This window comes from Myiozetetes cayanensis, unplaced genomic scaffold, assembly GCF_022539395.1.
Source record: "Myiozetetes cayanensis isolate MyiCay16 unplaced genomic scaffold, myiCay2020 scf22, whole genome shotgun sequence".
In the NCBI taxonomy this organism is placed as follows: Eukaryota; Metazoa; Chordata; class Aves; order Passeriformes; family Tyrannidae; genus Myiozetetes; species Myiozetetes cayanensis.
The window spans coordinates 3,694,086-3,714,376 of record NW_026087434.1 but is presented as its reverse complement, the minus strand read 5'-3'; the positions used below and the strand labels follow the sequence as shown (position 1 = coordinate 3,714,376).

At 49.5% G+C, this 20,291-nt stretch overlaps 1 protein-coding gene across 3 annotated transcripts in view; it reads left to right on the top strand.

Annotated features, from left to right (window-relative positions):
• The window catches only part of RHBDL3 (rhomboid like 3), a 56,637-nt gene that overhangs the window by 30,489 nt on the left and 5,857 nt on the right, over positions 1-20,291 (top strand). For all 3 annotated transcript variants that reach the window (XM_050319338.1, XM_050319339.1, XM_050319337.1), the window contains 5 exons: positions 3,000-3,158; positions 10,274-10,498; positions 11,210-11,358; positions 15,304-15,416; positions 17,792-17,892. In XM_050319338.1, coding sequence (XP_050175295.1) covers positions 3,000-3,158; positions 10,274-10,498; positions 11,210-11,358; positions 15,304-15,416; positions 17,792-17,892 — 747 coding nt within the window. The remainder of the gene's footprint in view (positions 1-2,999; positions 3,159-10,273; positions 10,499-11,209; positions 11,359-15,303; positions 15,417-17,791; positions 17,893-20,291) is intronic.

Genomic DNA, 20,291 nt, shown 5'->3' with positions numbered 1-20,291 from the left:
CTCACTGCGGGCAGTTTGGGGCACCACAGTACAAAAAGGGCATTAGAGAGTGTCCAGAGGGGGCAACGGGGACGGGGACGGGTCTGGAGGGGAAGCCAGCTCAAAAAGCATTTGCACAGCTCTCTCAGGCACGTGGTGTGACTGTTGGGGATGGTCCTGTGCAGGGCCAGCAGTTGGACTCAGTGATGCTTGTGGGTCCCTTCCAACTCAGCACATTGGTGATTTGCTGAGTATGTGGATCCACACAGGATCCTCAGGAACAGCTCAGCCCCTTGATTTTTGTGGCCAGCTGTGACATCAGAAACAGGGTTCGAGGCAGTTTTAAGCGGTGTTGTGGATTTTGAGTTCTGTGGTGACAGATGAGATTTTTATATCCTAAAAGAATTGTTGTACGATTAAAAAGTTGTTTAGACATAAATAAGAGAGCTCCCTTGCAGGTGGGTCTCAGAGCAGAACGTTCTGCTCCAGGCTGTGGAAGACGTGCTCTGGCCCTGCTCTGAGGCCTTTTATTTCGGATATCGGTTGTTTATTGTTCCCCTCTTACTTTTTCATGCTGTTCAGATCCACTGCTTTACTTCAAACCTATTTCTAATTAGTATCATTATCATAATGCCAACAAATAATTATACATAATAGTGTGGCAGAGAAGAACAGGCTGCCTAGGCTGTTTGCACTACTGAAAACACCAGCTGCCTTCTGCCACTGCTTTGACTCGGGTGGGACAGGCAGCAAGACCTGGAGCTGGGGGAGGAATGCTGGTGCCTGCTGGTATGAGAAAGAAGCATCCTTGGAGCAAGGGCTCGACTGCAGCCACCAGACAGGCTTCAGTGTGCCTTTGGAAAACCACTTCAGTCACCGACCCTGGCCCTCAAAGTAGAGAGGGATTTACGCCTTCAAGGAGCAAGTGGTTCTGTCCTAGGCAAGAGAGGTTCTGACACCTTAAATGGCAAGATAAAGTGGTGCTGTTAAGTAAGATGTTGGTTAGGTCAGATGTTTTCAGGAAACAAAGAGGCAGTATTTATGGGATTGCAGGTCTTAGATCCATTCACTGAATGACTCATCTCCCAGCTTCTGCAAATTCCCCTTGAGAAAGGTCACCTCAGGTGTTATGCTAATAATCCTTCATTTCCTGGGGATGTGTCTCTGGGATTGGGCACTGCAAACTTAGACTGGCTTGGGAGTCCCAGCAGGAGCCAAAAAGCAACAGAGCTGAGCCCAGGTCAGAGGCCCTGACTTCTGGGGTTGGTTTTCGAGTTTGATCTGTGAACTCCAAGCATCAGAGTGGGCCAGAGCTCAACTCCTCCAGGGATTATTATTAAGCCCTTGTTTAACAGTAAACAGCTGATGAAATCCACCTTTGGCTCTGAGTGCCAGCTGTCAGGGAGGAACATCCAGGGCTCCTCACAAGGACAGGACAACCCTTGCAGAGAGCAGGGGAGAGTGCCCTGCTCTGCCTGCCCACAGGTCACTTGGTTTATCTCACTTTGTGTAATCCCCGGGCTCCTCCCAGAGGGGCTGCTGCTTTGACAAAGGGCAGGCAGCCCTAATCCAGCCAGGAGCTGGGATCTCCCCTGCCCAGGTCAGACAGCCCCTCCTCAGCCCAGCAGAGTGCCCGGGAGCAGCAGCACGGAGGTGCTGGGGCCAGGAGGAGATGGAGCCAGATCCTCACACGTGGGCACTGCATCCTCGAAACAAGCTGCCCGTGGCTGAGGCTGTTTTAGAGCTGTTGTGCTCCCTGTGCCAGCCCTGCTGCTGGCAGGCTGCACCCTCTGCCAAATCCTCCTCCCACCTCCTCCCGTGCCAAGGCAGTGTCTGAGCGAGGGCCCGGCGCCTGCTCGGCTTTTGTTCTCCATTAGGAAAGAGCAAGGATTGTCAGGACCTTTTTGGCTCTGCCAAGGCCCCTTTATGTCCCAAATGTTTCCATGAAAAGACTCCCTCCTGCCCACCCTGCCCCCTGACAGCCATTCAATCCAGCCAACAAGCTTGATATCATTATCTACAAAAGGAGGCCACTGAGCACCAGGGTCCTCACAGCCAAGTTTGGGAAATCAAAGGCAAATCTCCCAGCAACAGGGAGCTGGTGCAGATCAGACTGCACAGGGCTGGTGAGGGCTGGCCTGGCAGCTTGCAGCCACTCGTTTGCCAAGCACCAAAGAACAGTGCTGGGCATGGTGCCAGCCTGGCTTTGTCAGACTGTGCCCAGCTCAGGGCCCTGGGGAGCTCAGCATGGCCAGAGCCTGCTGGAACAGCCCTCGCTTTGCACGGCCTTGTGAAGGTGTCTCCCTTCAGTCAGTGGCATTTTTAGATTAACCACGTAGTCTGAGGGAAAACAGTGATGTTTTTGGTCAGAGTGGGAGTCCCTCCAGACCTCACCTGGCACTTTCCTTCTACTGACTCTGGTTCACGTTCTCCAAGTGGCACGTGGCTGCCTTGTCACTTTTGCTTTGACATAATGTTCATCTGCTCTGCTCCCTGTCCAAAGACTTTCCCTCCAAAACATCTTAAAATAGCTCTTCAGCAGTGAAAGCATTTACCATCGTGATGGCATCTGTAGAGGTGATCTGGAAAGGTGACTGTCAGAAACTCTGAGCACAGAAAGGGCTCGAGGAGGGGTGGCATATTCATGTGGTGCAACTGTGTTAGGAAATAGAGGAGTAAAACCATTTTCAGTATGTTTTATCTCACAGACTGCATCTCTGTTTTGCTTGATGGTCCAGATAGAGAGGGATGTAAAAAACAGATAAGAGAAATGATGATGCAGAGGGAAGGAAGGTGAAGGGAGAGGACGTAGCAGAAGCTTGGGTGGAGATGGGATGGTGGTGTGGACGATGGTGCCTGTGCTCACCTCTCTCTGCAGCAGCCCCTGAGTGACTGCAGGGCAGTGTCCCCAAAGCCTGGAGCAGCCCCTGGGGGTGTGCAGGGGGTGATGGGTGCACAGGAGGGCAGAGGTGTGTGGAACATGGAGTGGTTAACTCTGGCCCTTTCCCCTCCCGTCCCAGTTCGACCCTGACAACACCGGCTACATCAGCACCGACAAGTTCCGCTCCCTCCTCCAGAGGCACGGCTCGGAGCTCGACCCCCACAAGCTGGAGGTGCTGCTGGCCCTGGCTGACAGCAACTCTGAGGGCAGGATCTGCTACCAGGACTTCGTCAACCTGGTGAGTGTGTGGCTGGCAGGGCCTGGCAGCCCTGGGCTCTGCTGCAAGCAGGGGCTGTGCAGGGACACACTCGCTCTCTCCCTTTCCCTCCCTCTATCGACACCAGTGTTTGCTGTGTCCCTGCACCACATTCTGCTTGGACTTGCTGAAACGCTCAGTGGTGACTGAACCCTTAAGCCAAGAGTCGAGTTGCTGCTGATTTTTCCAGGGAAACAAATTTGCATGGGAAGGAACTGTGGGAGCCATTGTAAGAAGATCATGAAGCGATGTCTGCTGCTGGTTTAGAGGCTTTTGCCCTCAATATCACTTGTTAGCTGCAACAAGGAGCCATTTGTTTGCAAGAGTGTCTCAGTCTGGGTGTCTCCTGTTTTATCTAGAAATTTCACCACTTACAGACAAAAATGTACAGATAACATTGTGTTGACGTGCTGGGTGGAGTCACATTGCACTGCTCTAGGCATCAACAGCAGGGAGGAATTATTTCTAGGTCACGTTCATTTTATCCCAGGTGAGATGTCTCAGACTGCATGAGTCATGATCTGGATGCCTCTCTATCTCTATTAATGAGTCAATTAGTGAAGGGATGGCTCTGTTTCTCCTCAGGGCTGTTTGATGAGTCAACACAAACGTAGACATGTGTTGTCAGGTGTCCAGGATGGCCTAGAAATGTTGTTTGCAAGAGCAGTGGCCAGTCAGGGGCTTTGCCTTTGCACACCTGAGTGCCAGCAGCTGTAGAGCAGCAGGGAGATAAACCTGGGTGAGACAAAGTCACTGAGCAGTGGAAGATAATGTCTCTGAGGTATCCCTGGAAAGCTGGATGTGTTCTGGCTGCAGAGGGTGGTCGTTTGTCCTGGTCACTCATGCATGTGCTTTGGGTTTAGAAGGAAAGTGTCTTCTGTGTATACTGACTTCACACTGACCAGAGCAGTGTGATTACATGGCCCAGCACTGAAGGATCCAGGTCACAGCTCAGGCCACGGGCACTGTCGAGGTGACATTACTGTGATGCAGTCCCAAACCTGCTGTGTCCCACCAGGCTGTCTGGGCAGCCCCCTTGCCAGGGCCTGGGGACACAGTGACAGAAATGTTACAGAGAGCCCAGCAGTGTGGGGTTGTCCTCAGCTCCAGCACAACCAACAGTGTGGGCCATGAGCAGTGTATTTCCAGCAACAGCTGCTGTTCTGCAGTTTGGGATATTCAAAGTCCCGTGCAGGCATTCACTACTTGGGCTGCACAGCACTTGGGTAGCAGGACGAGGTGTCATCTCATTTCTTGTCCAGAAATGGTGGCCCAGGGCCAGCCCACGTGTTGGCACCAGGAGCAGAACTGGGCCTTTTCCTCCCTCCTCGCTGCCCTGGGCTCGGGAGCAGCGTGAGGATGAGAGGCAGGTGGGAATGAAGCACTTGGACACTTCCCCCTTTGGGAATAGGGGATCCTGCCAGCTCACACCACCTGAGGGGATTTCTGCAAAAGGCAAATTTCCTTCACTGCTATTGAATGACTCTGTAAAGAAGCCATTGATTTTCCTGTCCTCAACCCCTCCATCTTTGTCTGCATTTTTTTTGCACTTTCCAATCAATAAGCAGTGCAAATGCCAGAGCATTAAACTACTTACAAATGACATCTCACTTCTCTACTTCCTATTGATTCCCTACATCCAAACTTTATTAGGGCTCCTTCTCTTTTCCCTGCCTTTTGAACTTCCTGATGGAAAGAAACAGCACAGTTGACCCAGGATCCCTGTAAAATTCAGGATTTTCCTTCGCTTCACAGCTGTCAGTTCTGGAAACTCTGTATGGGGGTGTTTAGGTGCATGTTTGTGCTTGATGATCATCAGCCATCTCTGCTTTTTGCTCAGGTTAATTTGTCTGTATCAGCAGCTTAGGAAGAATTGACCTGCTCCCAAAACTGATGGTGCTGGGTGTGAGGAAAGGCTGCCCTTTTATTAAATGCAGAGGTTTTACAAGCACCCTGTGTGTGTGGGATTCCTTTTCTCCAGCATCATCATGAGCACCAAGAACTCTGCTTGATCCCCAGCTAAAGGACTGTTATTGAGCAAAGCTGTGTTATCCTCTGATGTCAGATTGCTTTGTGAACTTCCAGATGCTCCAAAAATGTCATTATAGGACTCCTGACCTTAATAAGGACATCCACACACGTGCCTGTTCTCAGCTCAGCCAAACAACTTACATTTCTGAAATTGAAAGTTGTACAATATGAGAACAGACCCTGGAAATCACTCAGGAAATAAATTGAGTAATGAATAAATTCAGGGAAGCTGAAGGCTCCTGGTGTGATCTGCAAACAGAAAAGGCTGAAAAAAATCAGATAAGCAACTCACTGGAAATTCCTGCTCCTCTGTATGCATGAAATTCATCTCGTGTGGTTGTAAAACACAATGCTGCAATCATACCCATTTCTGTTTCTGCACTGGGGCTTGCAAGAACACCACAAAGCACTTTCAGATGGGGCTTCTTGTCCTGTGTCTGGGACAGTGCAGAGTAACAAAGTGTCCCCTCTGCAGGTGGAGGCATCTCGTGCCTCTCTGCTGGGCTCACCTTTGCATTTCACCCACGAGCACACACAGTGAGACTCTGGGCAGCCACTTCTCTGCCCTGGGGATCTGTGTAGGTGTTTGAAGAGAAGGGCAGGAAGGGATAAAATCCTTTGGGATTGTGTTACAGGCCACAAACAAAAGCGATGAGTCCAAAGTGGATCCTGGAAGAAGTGGGAAACGAGCTGGAGGCTTTGACTTGCCCTTTGTGCATCATGTCTCATCCTAAAGAAAAAATACAGCAAAACAATTGATTCCCACTCTAGTTTAACACCTCCATACACTTGTGAGAGTCTGTAACGCAGCACAGAAAGATATTTTAAGGTGCTCTCCATTCAAGGATGATTAACCTTAAGTCTATTAGATACTGGCTAAAAGTAGCAGCAGAGGAGAGGACTTTCTTCCAAGTAAACTAGTCTGGCAAACAATCATGATGCCAATTAAAGTGAAACTTAGCACAGAAATTTCCATCCCTAGCCATGATTCCTCAGCTGCTTTCAGTCACATACATTTGAAACCAGAGAAGTGCAATGTCAGCTTAAATGGGAGTTTTAATTGTGTACATATCTAAAATACACACATGGTGGGAAATTTTATAAAGATATCTTTTTCTTTAAAAAAGTTGCTTCAGAAAATTGATCTGGATGAATTTCAGTTGTGGAATCCTTCCCAGCACCCATGGGAACTGGAACAGGTATTGGGGGTTTGAAGTTTCAGACTTGCTGTTGTTTGGAGCGCAGTGTTGGTCTTGTCCTGCAAGCAACTACCCTTGGAATCTGAAAGTGGTTTTCCTTTTCTCTTGGGAATGCTGGGGGGTCTAAGCCTGGCACATTTAACAGGCAAAACCTTGAACAGGGAAGACCCCTGCAATGACCAGGATAATTTATTTGGTCTCTCCTGCCTCTTTTTCTTTGATTAACCCCTGCTTGGTCAGACCAAATCAGGATGTTGGTATTTGCTTTTTTCCCAGTTGATCCTGTTTGGGAAAGTGCCACCAGGTTGACTCAGAGGATGTGAACATCTGTGACAGATGAACTTGCTGCTGAGCTACGAGCTTTGGGAAAAGCCAGCTCTACCCACATTAGCATTTTGTAGAAGTGTGGAGCGAGGGAAGGAAATAAATGTGAATCTTGAAAGCCAAATTGATTGGAGAGGTTGCATTTGGAAGTAAAGTGGGTTATAAAACTGGAGCTGGCAGAGCTTTTTAAAAAGCTTGTGCTAACTTCTGATTTAGTGTTGTGTGTCTTGGAGGATCAGAGCTGGGTGCCAGGCCTGTCCCAGAGCTGGGTGTGTTTAAAAGTAGCTCCAGACCAGCCTCAGAGGTGCCAACACGTGATGGGCAGAAATCCACATCTTCCCAAACCTCCTGAGCCAGGCTGGAAAAAACCATGAAAGGGTCCTGTGCCCCACACACACTGTGAGAGTGGAGATGGGGAAATGCTGCCTGAGTGCCTGAGGGAGCCCCAGCAGCACAGGGAGCACAGAGGAGCTCCAGAGGGATGGACAGCTCCCATTGCAGGCTGCAGATTAACCCAGCCCAGTTCCAGACTTTCACTTTCCCAAAGTTTGGCTCTGTCCCAATTAGACAGCGAGGACTCTTCCTGAGTTTTGATGTTTTCAGTGTTGAAGACAGAGATGGGTCTATGTAGGAAAATATTTTCCTTTGGGACAGAGGTCCCAAACCCAGCCTTTGAGGGAGCTGGAGCACTAAGCCTGGCTTTGTTTGGAGATGGTAATGCCAGAGGGCAGAGGTGGCAGCTCCTGGGTGACAGGAAGGTCAGCTGGGCTGTTCTGCAAGGGAAATTTCTTTCTCTCTGCAGGCCTGAGGGACTGAGGGAATGTGTTGTTTCCCCAGGGCTCCCTTCACTCTCCACACACAGTTGGCTGTGCCCATCTGCTTGCAGCTTTGATGTCACACTCATTACAGGAGTCACAGACCAGTTGCATGAGGAGGAGTGGGATGTGGTGCCATGGGTTCTGGAGCTGCAGCAGCGTGCAGGCCAACAGTGGGCCCAGTGTTCTTTCAGCTGATGATTAAATACTTGGCTCATAAATACCAATATTATGTAATTCCAAAATCAAGTCAGCAAATTGTGACCATATGTGAGACTCTGTTTGGGAAGACTTGAGCTTTCCAAAGCCAGTCTGAGGAACAAAACAGGCTTCTCATTAAGAGCTGGTGAGAGCAGCAGCAGTGACTTAATCCTCTTGTCTCTGCTCATGTCCATCTCCTCCTCACCGGACCCAAAGGCCTGGGGGGTTCTGTGAGTGCCAGGACTGTGGGGTTTCCTTGAGCCCTGGCAGTCCTGCTCAGCAGTAACAGAGGGTTCAGCAGTGCCTGTGTTGGATCCTCTGCTCAACAGACACAAGGAAATGGTTGTTAAGAGCTCAGCACAGACATGAACATCAGCAGCCTTTGCAGTTCCTGCCCATCTGTCTTGGCAGTCTCTGTAGGGATGATCTGCTGAGGGTGGTCAGCACTTGTGCATGCTGAACTGCAACCATGATTTTCCTTGGCTCTGGGAACAATCCTATTTCCCACTGAATGCTGCAGCAGGGAAAAGCACTGACTGTTTGGGGGAAGGCAGGAAATCACATATAGCACTGTAATTAGAATAAGCAAATCAGCAGCTTCAATCAACTGTCTGGTATCTTCAGGCCAGTCTGTAGTTTCAGTCTGGTTTTATTCTTGTCCACAAGAGGAACAAAGGCAGAGAGAACAGACTGAACTGGGTGAGGGAGCACTCACAGGAGGGCTCTGAGCTAACCTGGAGTGAAGCTTTCTTCTGCAGAGAGGTCACCAGGTGGCTGAAGGTACCTGTGAAACAGAGGTACATCTGTTACCTTCCAAAAAGCATCTCACACATCCTAAGGAAAGCCTTATACCTGCAGGATGTTTCTCTGTGACAATAATGGCTTTTGATATAAATGGGCTTTATTAATGCAACAGAAAATCACCAACAATTTTTTTCCCCTCATATTCCCCAGCTTTAAATAAAAGCTTTTGGGTGATAGACTTGAGAAGACTGGAAGAAAGATCTTTTTGGACCTTTTTTCTCCTTCTTCGCCTTTTCTGCTTCTTTTGCCAGAAATGTTGTTGTTTTACAACTGTTTTCTGAATGAGTGAAGACAGAGAAAAGAGAAATACCAAAAAGGAGAGAGCCATTAGGGTAAACCATCTTCTCACTGAAAGAACTCAAAGAGAACAGCAACAACTACAAATTTTTCCCAAGTTTTTAAAAACGGAAGAACATCAGTTGCCTGTCAGTGTTCCTGTGTGCTGGAGGGACAGGCTGCAAACTGAAGGCTCAGGAGGGCTGGGAAGGCTCTGGGTGAGTGGGTGCAGAGCCATCACCTCAGATGGCCCCTGGCCTTCCTGCAGTGATTAACAGGAGGTGGCTCCCTGCAGTGATTACTGTGTTTTAAGCAGCTTGGTCCAGCTTGGAGCAATTCCCCATCTGACTGGGCACTGGGCTTTGCTGGCTTTGGGGTATCAGCCGGAACCAGCGTGATCCAAGACAACTGGGAGCCAGTGGTGTTGAGTGTCATCTCTTCCTCCATTCTGGGAGGCTGCAGATGCTGCTGGGAGCGTTTAGCAGTCCTCTCAGAAAAGGACCAGGCTGTCATGTTTGCTTTGCTGCCTGTTTGCTGTAAAAGGTTCCTCTGCAGTGCTCTGTGTGCACAGTGAGGCCTTGGAGCTTCCTGCCAAAGATTCAGCCAGTGCAGACAGTGACTCTATTGCAGGAGGTTTGTTTGACATCAGGGCTAATTAGCAATTATCCAAATCTTGGAGCAAGCTCTTTCAGACCTGGTTTGTTCCCCCGCCCCCAGCAGGCTCGGCGTAAAATTCCATCTGCCTAATTTGCAAATGCAATTGCTTTAATTATGCATCCAAATTGGGCAAGTGTGTGCTCAAAAAGATAGACAGCTAAATCTCTGCATGTAAGGTGATAATGCATATAGAAATGATCTGTGAGCCTGCTCCATCTCAGAACCTGCCCCCTCTGAGGACAACTTTTAAAAGAAGCCTTGTAAAGACTTCCAGGTTTATGGGACCTAAATCAGCCTGTACACACAGGTAACTTGATGTTCTCTTGCTGTTGCTTGTGCAGTTTTGTTCTACACAAAGAGATGATTTTCTTTGCCCAGAGACAACTCCTGCCATGAGGGTTAGAGGTGCTGTCAATGTACCTGCTGCTGCACTGGAGGAACTTTCTACCCCAAGAGATGACAGGTGCAGGGAAGTGAGACTGAGCAGGGAAGGGGGACACAGGAATGTGGATCGCGATAACTGATGGTGAAGGCAGCGGATGGGAGGCTGGGGAACGGGCCAGGGAGCTCAGCCGGGTGCATCAGCAGCCTCTGTTGTGCCCTGACCTCGTTTATTGGCATCAGCATGGCAGCCCCTGGTACTGGTTTTCCCCCCTGTGGTGATCCCGGGGCTCAGCCATGAAGCTCAGCCCGGTGGTGCCTCTGCTGCCAAACCCGCTGGTTCTCCCTGGGGTGGCTGTGCCAGGCCTGGCTCTGCCCTCACGGCTTCTTCCTTCTCTCCTTGCCCCAGATGAGCAACAAGAGGTCGAACAGCTTCCGCCAGGCCATCCTGCAGGGGAACAGGAGGCTGTGCAGCAAGGCCCTGCTGGAGGAGACGGGGCTGAGCCTCTCGCAGAGGCTGATCCGCCACGTGGCCTACGAGACCCTGCCGCGCGAGATCGACCGCAAGTGGTACTACGACAGCTACACCTGCTGCCCCCCGCCCTGGTTCATGATCACCATCACCATTGTGGAGGCAAGTACCCCAAAAGCCTCTGGGAACCCTCCCCACGCTGCCAAAGGCTCTGCTGGGACACAAACAAGGGTTGGAGTGGGACTCCTTCAGATCCGGGCGGGGACAAACGCAAAGCTCGTGGCCACTGTCAGGGGTGGGTGTGAGTGGAACTGTGATCCTGTCATTGAAAATGTCTGTGTGTGACAGAACCTGGGAAACTGTCACTGAAACCATTTGTATGTGACACTACAGAACCTGGGAAACCACAGCAAAACTTCCTGAGGAGTGAGAACTGGGCAGTTCCAAGGAAACTGGTATTTCAGTAGTAGGGTTGGAAGACAAATTCTTGTATGGCTGCCTCTCTTCTGTGAATGGAGAGAAAAAGGAGGGGAGAGAAACTGGGTTAAATATTCTGACCTGCTCATCTTTTTGCCCAGATGAGATCTCGGCCCAGTTGCTGAGGAATGTTCTGGAGAGGAGGATATAACATGGCCCTGATCAGTCGGTGCTGAGTTCCTGACTCAGTGGCTGCTGTGTTACAGAAGGCCATGTATAAAGTTATCTCCATGTGCTGCAGGTTCCTCAAAACAGGCAACTTCTGTGCTGTGTGAAGCTGTCAAATGAGAGAAGAATTATTGTCTGTGCAACTTATTTCTCAATGATTTTGAGCTACAAAGTGCTTTTCAGTGAGAAAAGGCATTTGTTCACCAAGGAATCTCTCTGCTCTCCTAGGTTGCCTTTTTCCTTTACAATGGAGTGGTGTTGGACAGATTTGTGCTGCAGGTCAGCCACCCCCTGTACCTGAAGAATGCACTGTTGTACCATCCCCAGCTCCGTGCTCAGGCTTGGAGGTACCTAACCTACATATTCATGCATGCAGGGTGAGTACTGGCAAACTGGAGATTCCCCACACTCAGCTTCCCCAGAGACAGGGAGGAGGAGGAGGAGGAGGAGGAGGAGGAGGAAGGGACAGAATCAGCTCAGAAATAAATTTTTAAAAATCAATTCTAAATTGTGTGTAAAAACCCCAAGCTGTTGTGGAGTGTTGGGCCGTGAGGGGCATCCCTTTGCAGCTCCCTGAAGGGAGAAGGCAACGTGAGGAATTTAAGGGGAATTAAGCTCTTCTCCCCAGCAGTGCTGGCACCACACCCCCCTCTTGCTGTCCACTTCCCAGAACTCAGCAGCTTGTACCAAAGCTCACCAGTGTCCCACTGAAGGAGCTGGGCAGGTGGCAGGACAATCTGCAAGGATGCTGGACTGGCATTTAAACACTGCAGGGGTGTGTTCTTGCTAGACTGCCTAGCTGGGGTTGGAAGAGCCACTGTGATGTGTCATCGCTCAGGAATGTCCCTCCTGCCGGGACTGAGGTAATGCCTGGAAGCCAAGACTGAGCTGCCAGTGGGTGCCCACAGTACAAACACCAGTGTTCCCAAAGGGTGACAATCCCCTGACCACGTGGACAGAGGAAGGGCCACCTCATGTTAAATGCACAGTAAAATGATTCCCTCTACATTCATATGTAGCAGATTTGGGAAAAGAATAAAAAGTGTGGGGATCCTAACTCTGTTCTAACCCTCCCAAAATTCAGACTCAGCTGTGTGATGTTTCTGATGCCATGGTGATGAGTGAGTGCCACAGGAAAGTTCATCCCTCTACAAAACAGAGCAGTTTCTCAGATCATTATCTTTGCACATTCCTAGCAGATAATTGCAATTTTCTTTAATTCTGTCATTGACAAAATTACAGCAACAAGCCTTTTAGCAGTAGTTTAGAGTCTGAAACTGCATAAGGACCCTTTGTTCTTAGATAGAGAGCCTAAATTCCCATCAGTCAATGTTCTCCTATGAAAGATCAAGCTGATCTTTTTCTTTTTCCATGCTTCTGATGGAAGATATGCTGATGTCTCTTCTCTGCCATGGGGTGTAATTGCCCCAGAGCACAAGATGTGCCCCAAATCTCTGGATAAAAATCACAGGACAGAACAGACTCCACTCAAGGGAAGAGCAGGAAAAAGTTGATTTGTATTGGGGCTTTGTGCTGCTGGTGGTGTTTGACTGCATCACTCACACCACCACAGGTTGCTTTGGGATCTGTTTGCAGAGAAGCACCTGCACAGGGGACACTTTTTGTGTCCTGCTTCCCTGAGCTGTGCCGGCTCACCCTTCCCTGGAGCAGGCAGAGCACTCCTCACGCTCCCAGGGTTGTGTCACCTCTTGGCTGGCCCAGGGTGGAGCAGCAGGGAAGGTACTGAGCAGAGGACTCCCTGTGGTGATGGATTCCAAGTCCTTTGGCTACACAGCCTTAAAAACAACGGAGAGTCCCCCTGGAACAATAAACCCTGTGATTTATCTGCAGTGTGGGGAGTTAAGCTAAATGTTCCTTTAGTGCTGACTTCTGTGTGTGAAGCTCCTTTCTCAGGAGGAAAACAGATAAATCTTGGAAAGGTAATAACATTTTTAGTGGCTGCCCATCATTCTCCTCTGGTTTCCAAACGGGAGGATAACACAATGCCATGGGTCCATTGTTATCCTGCTTCCAGCTGAGACTTTTAAATGGAAATGTGAGCTGCTCCTTAATTTAGTGCACTGGGTGTTTTTTTGAAGAGCCAGCGGCAGCAGGAAGGTGTTGGGGAAGGCAGCAGTTGCTAAGGCTTGGCTGGCTGTGCCTCTAGAAAGATTCCAAAAATGTACAGGCTGTGTGTTGGTCCTGGTGGAGGCAGCTTTGTCCAAGGCTGAAAAGGCAAAGTTGTAAATCCTGCCCTTCTGCCTTCATGAAAAGCAGCCGTTGATTATCTGCAGCCCACACATTTGTATCGCTGCCATAACTAATGGCTTGCATTGATGCTCAGCCCCATTTGTTTGGTCCCAGGGAAGGAGAAAGTCTTGAATAAATCAATGAAATTGTCATTTCAAGAATGACACATTCAGCACTGGCAAAGGGTAATTATATTTTATGGGTTCTTATTGACTGTGGAGCCTTCAAAGCTCTTACCATGATGGGGAAGAGAAGCGAATGGCACTGCTCCTGGGAAGCCTTTTAGGAACAGCTGGGAATCTAGAGTCCCTTTAGAGTCCAGGAGGAACTTTGCTGAGCCCTTACAAAAACTTGCTGTGAAAAACCCAGCCAGTGCTTTGTGTGAGAGTGTCAGGTGGCACCTCAGGACGTTGTGTGCCAGCCAGGGCTCCTGCCCTCCCCTCTGGGAAAGGGCACTGGGCTGCTTTGGCTGCCCCCTGTGATCTCAGTCTGACCTTTGCTGGTTGTTCCTGAAGCAGTTCCTGAGCTCTGTGACCAGACCATGACCATGGCCAGTGGCTTCCCCAAGCCTTGAGGAAGGGAATAAAAGAGCTGAGTTCAGAGCAGCAGCTTCCCCTGGTGACAAACTGCAGTGCTGAGTGCCTTGTGCAGGAGAGAAATTTATCTTTGGAGAGAAATTCAGTGGAAACAAAAATAATAAGATGCCAGGAAAGGGCTGTTTCCTGCAGTATCATTTCTAGCAGTTTTTTCCGGTCCCACTTTAAATTCTCGTTTATGAGAGTGTTCTGTCATTACTGCATCTCACCAGCAGTGTTTTTCCCTCATGTATATGGGAAATTGCTATGGTAACACGAAAAAAAGACCAAAACAGTGGAAATGCATAGAACTCAAACCAAAGATTGCTGGTGGCTGCCTGTGAGCAACCCTTTTCCTTGTGCAAAATGGGATGTAGGCTTTCACAGCATTAGTTACCTTGCTCTCTTTTCCCCAAAAAGATGCAATCCTTCTGTGTAAAGGTACCACTGTGTCATTAGATCCACCTGCTTTGTAAGCAGACTCAGGGACTCTCCATACAAAAAGCAGGATAACTGGCTCCAGTGGGATGTCACAGCCCTGTGAGCCCAGGCTAAATCTCAGGCACTACCTCGGTGCTGGGGACCCTGTTCAGGGCCCTGGTGCTGTTGTTACCTCACTGGGAGACCCTGCAGATGGAAAATGTTTGTACAGAGCTTTGGAAAGTGGCAGGGCAGTTTTGTTGAGTTGTATTGATGAGAGCAACGAAGAACTTGCTTTGAAACTCTTGATTCAGCTCAGGCAAAGGCTGCTCCCTGGAGTCTCTACCCAAGCTGCCCATCTGAGCTGTCACACTCTGCCCTCTCTGCAGGTGCCTCTGCCCACTGGGACAGGGCTTTTCCCCAAGAGTCCCCTCAGCTTTTCCCATGGTGGGCAGCAGGAGTTTTGCTATGGATGGTACTGGGAACGAGGGCAGGTGAAGAGAGAGCTTCAGGGAATACACCTGGGCCCTGAGCAGAGACCAGAATGCCCTGTGCTTCCCATCCTGACCCACATCACATGGAATCAGAAAAGAGCCAGGCAGCACACACTGTAAAGCAGCATTATGGTACAACTGCCTTGGAACTTCCAGGCTCAACACCCCCCACCCCCAATCAAGGCTCTGTGATGTGCAGGGAAAGGAGGGGAGAAGAGCAGGTCAAATTTCTGCCTTCTGTTCCAGGCTCTGCTGCCATCTTGCTGCTTTTTTTTGACAAGTCATTTAACTCCTTCAAACAAAGAAAAAAGGTGTGGGGGGGAAGTCTAACTAAGAGCCAAACATTCTCTGAGGTCTTTGGCTGAAAGGACCTGGGTGGATGTGAAAAAGATAAAAGCAGCAAGGAGGGAAGACACATCCCAGCTCTGGGCCTGGATTCTTTCAGGAACCTTTGTCTTTCCCAGCGTTACAATCTACCTACATGAATTGGGTGCTGTTTGACTTGTTCTTTCCAAGATGCCTCTGCCTCAAGGGTAGCCAAGGAGCAGGAAGAGAGGACAGCTGTTGTTTTTCCTTGCTGCAGGATAGAACACCTTGGCCTCAATGTTGTGCTGCAGCTGTTGGTTGGGGTTCCCCTGGAAATGGTGCACGGGGCCGCCAGGATCAGCTTCGTGTACGTGGCGGGAGTTGTGGCAGGTAGGTGACACCTCGTGGTGCCCCAGGGGGAGAAGCAGCTGAAAACAACCTGTGCTGACTTCTGTGTAGGAGAAATGTTTCGTGGCATTTGGGATCAGGAGAAGAGCAGTTAGTGATGATCTGTACATTGGAATCCTTCTGGGGCTGCGGTGGGAAATGCGGCACAGCTGGATTTCTGTCCAGCCAGAGACTCTGTGTTTAGGAGACCCCCTGAAAAAGCACCAACAACCTGCTGCTTTAACACAGCCTTATTTTAGAGGGGCTTGCTGAGTGTGGAGGTGATGCTGGTCCCATGCCAGATCTGCCTCCATTTGTCCTGGCAGCTTTCCACAGCCTGAGTAAGCAGGAAGTGTTTGGTTGTAGGTTGTGAGCAGTGCACAGGAATCTGGAAAATTCATTTAATCAATCACGGGGTTTGATTGATTTTCGGCTTGTGCTGTATTGCTTTTATTTATGTTTGGAATTTCCAGCAGTTTGGAGGTGATGGAAGTTAGCTGACAATAGATCAACATCTAATTAAAACAGGAGGAGGGTGTGAGAACAACCAGAAGCTTCACAGTGGAGCTCAGGCGATGACTGACTGCCTCAGTTCCAGATTTATGGGGTTTGGTTGGGTGTTTTTTCCCAGCTATGTAATTATTTTTTTTCCATAATGAGCAGATAAAGCCTTTGTAAAATGGGCTGTGTTGGGTGCTAATAAATCCTACATTCCAGGAGAGAGACTGTGGAAAGAGTAATTGGCCTAGGACACAGGGCTAGGCATGGTGCAAACCCCACACTATTTAGTGCAGAGAAAGGAATTAGCAGACCAGCTCCACTGTCCCTGGACTGTGACTTTAACAAGCACTCACAGAAGTGGTTCCCAATTTGCAACTTCCCAGTTTTTCTACGTAGATACATCCACCAAAGCCTGGAGATTCACTGGGGTGTGTAGATACACTCCCCTGGCCCAGGTGAGGGAGGCAGGTGAACCCCGAGCCTGCTGCAGTGGAGCCCAGTGAGCACTGCGGGTTTCCAGCTGCCTCTCACATTCCTGAGGCCACAGACTTGCCTTTCCCACCTTATAACCCATAAACTCTAGAAGAAAGTGCCAAATGGAAAGGGAAAACTTCCTTTCTTGGTGCAGATTGGAGCTACAAATGTGACCAGACAGTGCCCACGGAAAAGCGTCCCTCGATACCCACTGGAGTTGTCAACCAGTTGTGGGACATGCTTTATTCTTTGTGCCAGCAGAGGGACACAGATATGTTCCTGATGGAGACCTGGCAATATAAGGATAACTCAACTCCTAAACAGCCAGGAATAAACAGTGAAATGTCAACATGGGCCACAAGTTTCATGGGTTTTTCTCATCTGCCTGCCATTACCAAGCAGACACGTTGGAGCTGGAACTGAGAGTGTCATTGCAGTGGCTGAGGACATCACTGCAAGTTCTCATTACTCCTTCCTTTATTGCTCATTAACATTGTCCTTAATGGCAGTGTTGAAGGGCTGAGGGGTCTCAGGGCCAGACAGTGAAGGAGGGAGCTGTCAGCACAGTTGGCTGGTGGAACCTCTGCACTTCCTTGACCCAGAATCAGCTGAGCAATTAGCAAAGAAGTTTGTTGGATTATGGCCTGCCAAGGACTCTCTCAAGATTTGCCAAAGTGTCTTTTTTCCCTTCCTGCTCATCAAAAAGATCTTCATTATCCCTGCCTTGTGACACCACATCTGCCTTTGTCTCTCTGGCTCTGAAATTACTCTTAAATTTGGCAATGAAAGGAGCTTTGAGCAGATCCAAGCCTCCAGCTGGGATAAGGAGAAGCAGTGTCTGTGTTTGGGTGCATTGTTACCAGTGGTGCCTTTATGTACCTGACCTGTCACTGTGCTGTCATGTGTCTGCTGCCCCCATCCAGGTTATTTTTAGCTGGTTTTACTCTGAAGCTTCACAAGTAACAAGCTGTGCTTGTTGATCAGAGGCCTGTGCTGAGTTACAAGTCCCGAGTTCCTTCTCCCTGTGCAAATATTTGTCTTGCCACCATGGGAGCTCCTTCTATTTTATCTTTAGAGGAGAGACAGGACATGGACATTTGTCTGTCCCCTGCTTCCTCGTTACTCCAATCAGGGTATAAATGCCTTTGTGCAGCACAGGTTTAAAGATACTTCACTGCCTTGCTTGGCTGCTTTTAAAGTAGGTGCAGAGGAATCAATCCCTCACTGTCCTGGCAGCTCTACAGGACTGAGGTGGCTCCACGAGCCAATCGATCCCCCCTCCTTCTCTTTCTCTATTACTGACCTGCAGCAATTAGCACAGCCAGGCAGTGGCAGGCACGTGGGGGAGGAGAGGGGTTGTTTTTTTGGCTGGCAGTTGTCCCAAAGTCTGGTTCTTCCCGCAGGGTCCCTGGCGGTGTCGGTGGCTGACATGAGGGCGCCGGTGGTGGGCTCCTCTGGAGGTGTGTATGCTCTTGTCTCCGCTCACTTGGCCAATATAGTGATGGTGAGTACCAGAAGGACTGTCTGACCTCTCCAAAGTGAGCCAGGTGGCCCAAAGGGCTTGGAAATCAGGCCTGGCCCAGCCGTTGGTGGTTCAGAGCTTGTCCCAGTTCAGTCTTGTCTCAGTGGTGTGCTCCTGGAATGGGAATATGACACTGGAGCTGGTGGCTCGGTACCCTGAGGGTTGGCAGCTCACCAGGAGAAGCCAAAGATGCTGCTAATCCAAGACTTACCAGTGTTCTCCAGGCTCTCCTTGCTCTCCTTGCAAGGGCTGCCAGGTGTTTGAGAAGAAGGAGCTGCCTGGCTCTGCAGAAGGTGCAGATGTGTTTCTGTGTGCGTGTGCCATGTCTAAGGAAATGTGCTCAGTGGACTCGTGTGCAGAATGTCCCTTACCTCCATCTGTAAACCCAGCCTGGAGCTGAACCCTGGGGGATCCAGTGATGCCTCTTTTGGCTGTTCCACCTCATGAAATACTTCCCAAAGGTCAGTAAACAGCAGCAGCACCTTTCCTCCAAAGCTGGAAGCAGGAGCTCGTCCCCAGCCCTCACCAGGTGGTGGCAGAGCCTGGGGGGCTCCTCAGCTCACCCTGGCACAAAGGGCTTTGCTGAGAGGGGACTGTGTGTGGTGGCACAGGGGTGCATGTCTGTCCTGCACCAGCAATGCCAGAGCAGAATAACCACAAAAATGATGATAATCCTCCTCCCCTGGCTCCGAGTGGGAAGGTAACGTGGCTTGGCTGCAGCAGGGACAGAAGGTCTGTTGTGTGGGTGCTGCAAACAGGGGACTGTGTGGTGGTCCTGGAGTCGGGCCTAAAAGGAAACCTTGTGCTTAAAGCTTGTGCTCAGTGCAGGCTCCAGCTGGGCCCCACAATGGTGCTGCTGCAGACAGGCTGTGGAGCAGCTGGAAGCAGGGAAATGAGTGATTTCCTGAGCACAACTGGTCTCCTTTGCCTTCTTCAAGCTTTTCAGAGCATGAATGAGCTGGGGCTGGTGTCCAAACCAGGACACTCGAGGGCTGGCAGAGGCAGGGAGTGGAGGAGAGGGGCTGCCCTGTGCCCCAGGGTTTCTGCTGGGAAATTGCCTCCTTAGATGCAGTTATTTTCAGTCTGATTTGTGCTCCCTGCCACTGTGCCAGCAGAAGCAGGAGGGAGCTGCCTCTGCCTCCCAGGGTGGGAATGCAGACACGGGGGTTTAACACCACGATTCACAGGATCACACTGGGACACTGGAGGAAATTTGGGATTGCTTTACAGCAAGAGGCTCTGCCAGAGGTACATGGAGTGTCTGCAGCAGTTACCTCCCCAGACTTCTTCAAACACCACAAAGTGGTCTGTCATTTCACTGCCCATCAGCCTCCTCCAAATTTATTTTTTATTTAGCCATTGCAACCTTAGCATCTGTATTTCCCTGCTATCCACTGCCTCTCTTATCATCTGAAATCACTTTTACTGCCTTTCCAGTTCTTTTGGAGAGTTTTGGTGGGTTTTTTGTGCTTTTCTTTCCCCCTGTCCTGTGTCTGTGCTCCCTTCTTGTCTAGATGTGATGCTGAAGGACACTGGGGCTGGCACAGGTGCTTTGGGGGCTGGGACAGGAGGGGCTGCTCCAGGGAGGGTGTCCTGATCCCCCTGTTCCCCTGAGCCTCCTGGCAGTGAGAGCAAATTGGAACATTCCTGCTTGTAAAAAAAATATTACTGGAATTAAATACACAAACTAACCAACAGGGGGAAGCAATAAAGCATGTCACCCCAAGGGAAAGAGGGAGGGGAGGAATTCAGGGCAGCTACATGGAGATGAAAACTGAGGGAGCAGCACAGTATTAATCAGTGCAAGCTCAGAGCTTTCTGACTGAGTTGGGTACCTCTGTGGAGAGAGAGAAAGTGAGTTACTCATTTTGTAGAGATTGCATTTTTGCAGCCCCAGAAGTGATTTACAGACAGATCCCACATCGAACTTGAATATATGTAATACATATTGCAAAATATTTCTTCAGCAGGCTGAAGAGTCACTGGGTGCCATTAAAGTGAGGCTGAAGAGTTTACAAGCTTTTTTTTTTATTATTATTATTCCTTCAGTGTGATGAACAGGGAGGTTTTCACAAGAGACCTATCTTGGTATCTCAGACTGCTTTCAATGGGAGAAATTTCATTTAGTCACTGAATAATAATAATAATGGTGTAGTCATACTTCTGAGTTTCCCAAGATAGGATCTCTTTTTCTACTTGAAAATTTTGTGCAAGTGAGAAAGGAGGAATTTAAATATTACTCCTGTGATTTCTGATTATCATTCAGAGATTCTTCTTCCACTGTACTGATTAATGGCCAAGCCTGAAGCCAGAGGAGGCTGAATCCAGGCTTTCTTATGGCTCTGTTTCCTTGCTAATGCTTTTTCCGAGGTCTTTCTCAT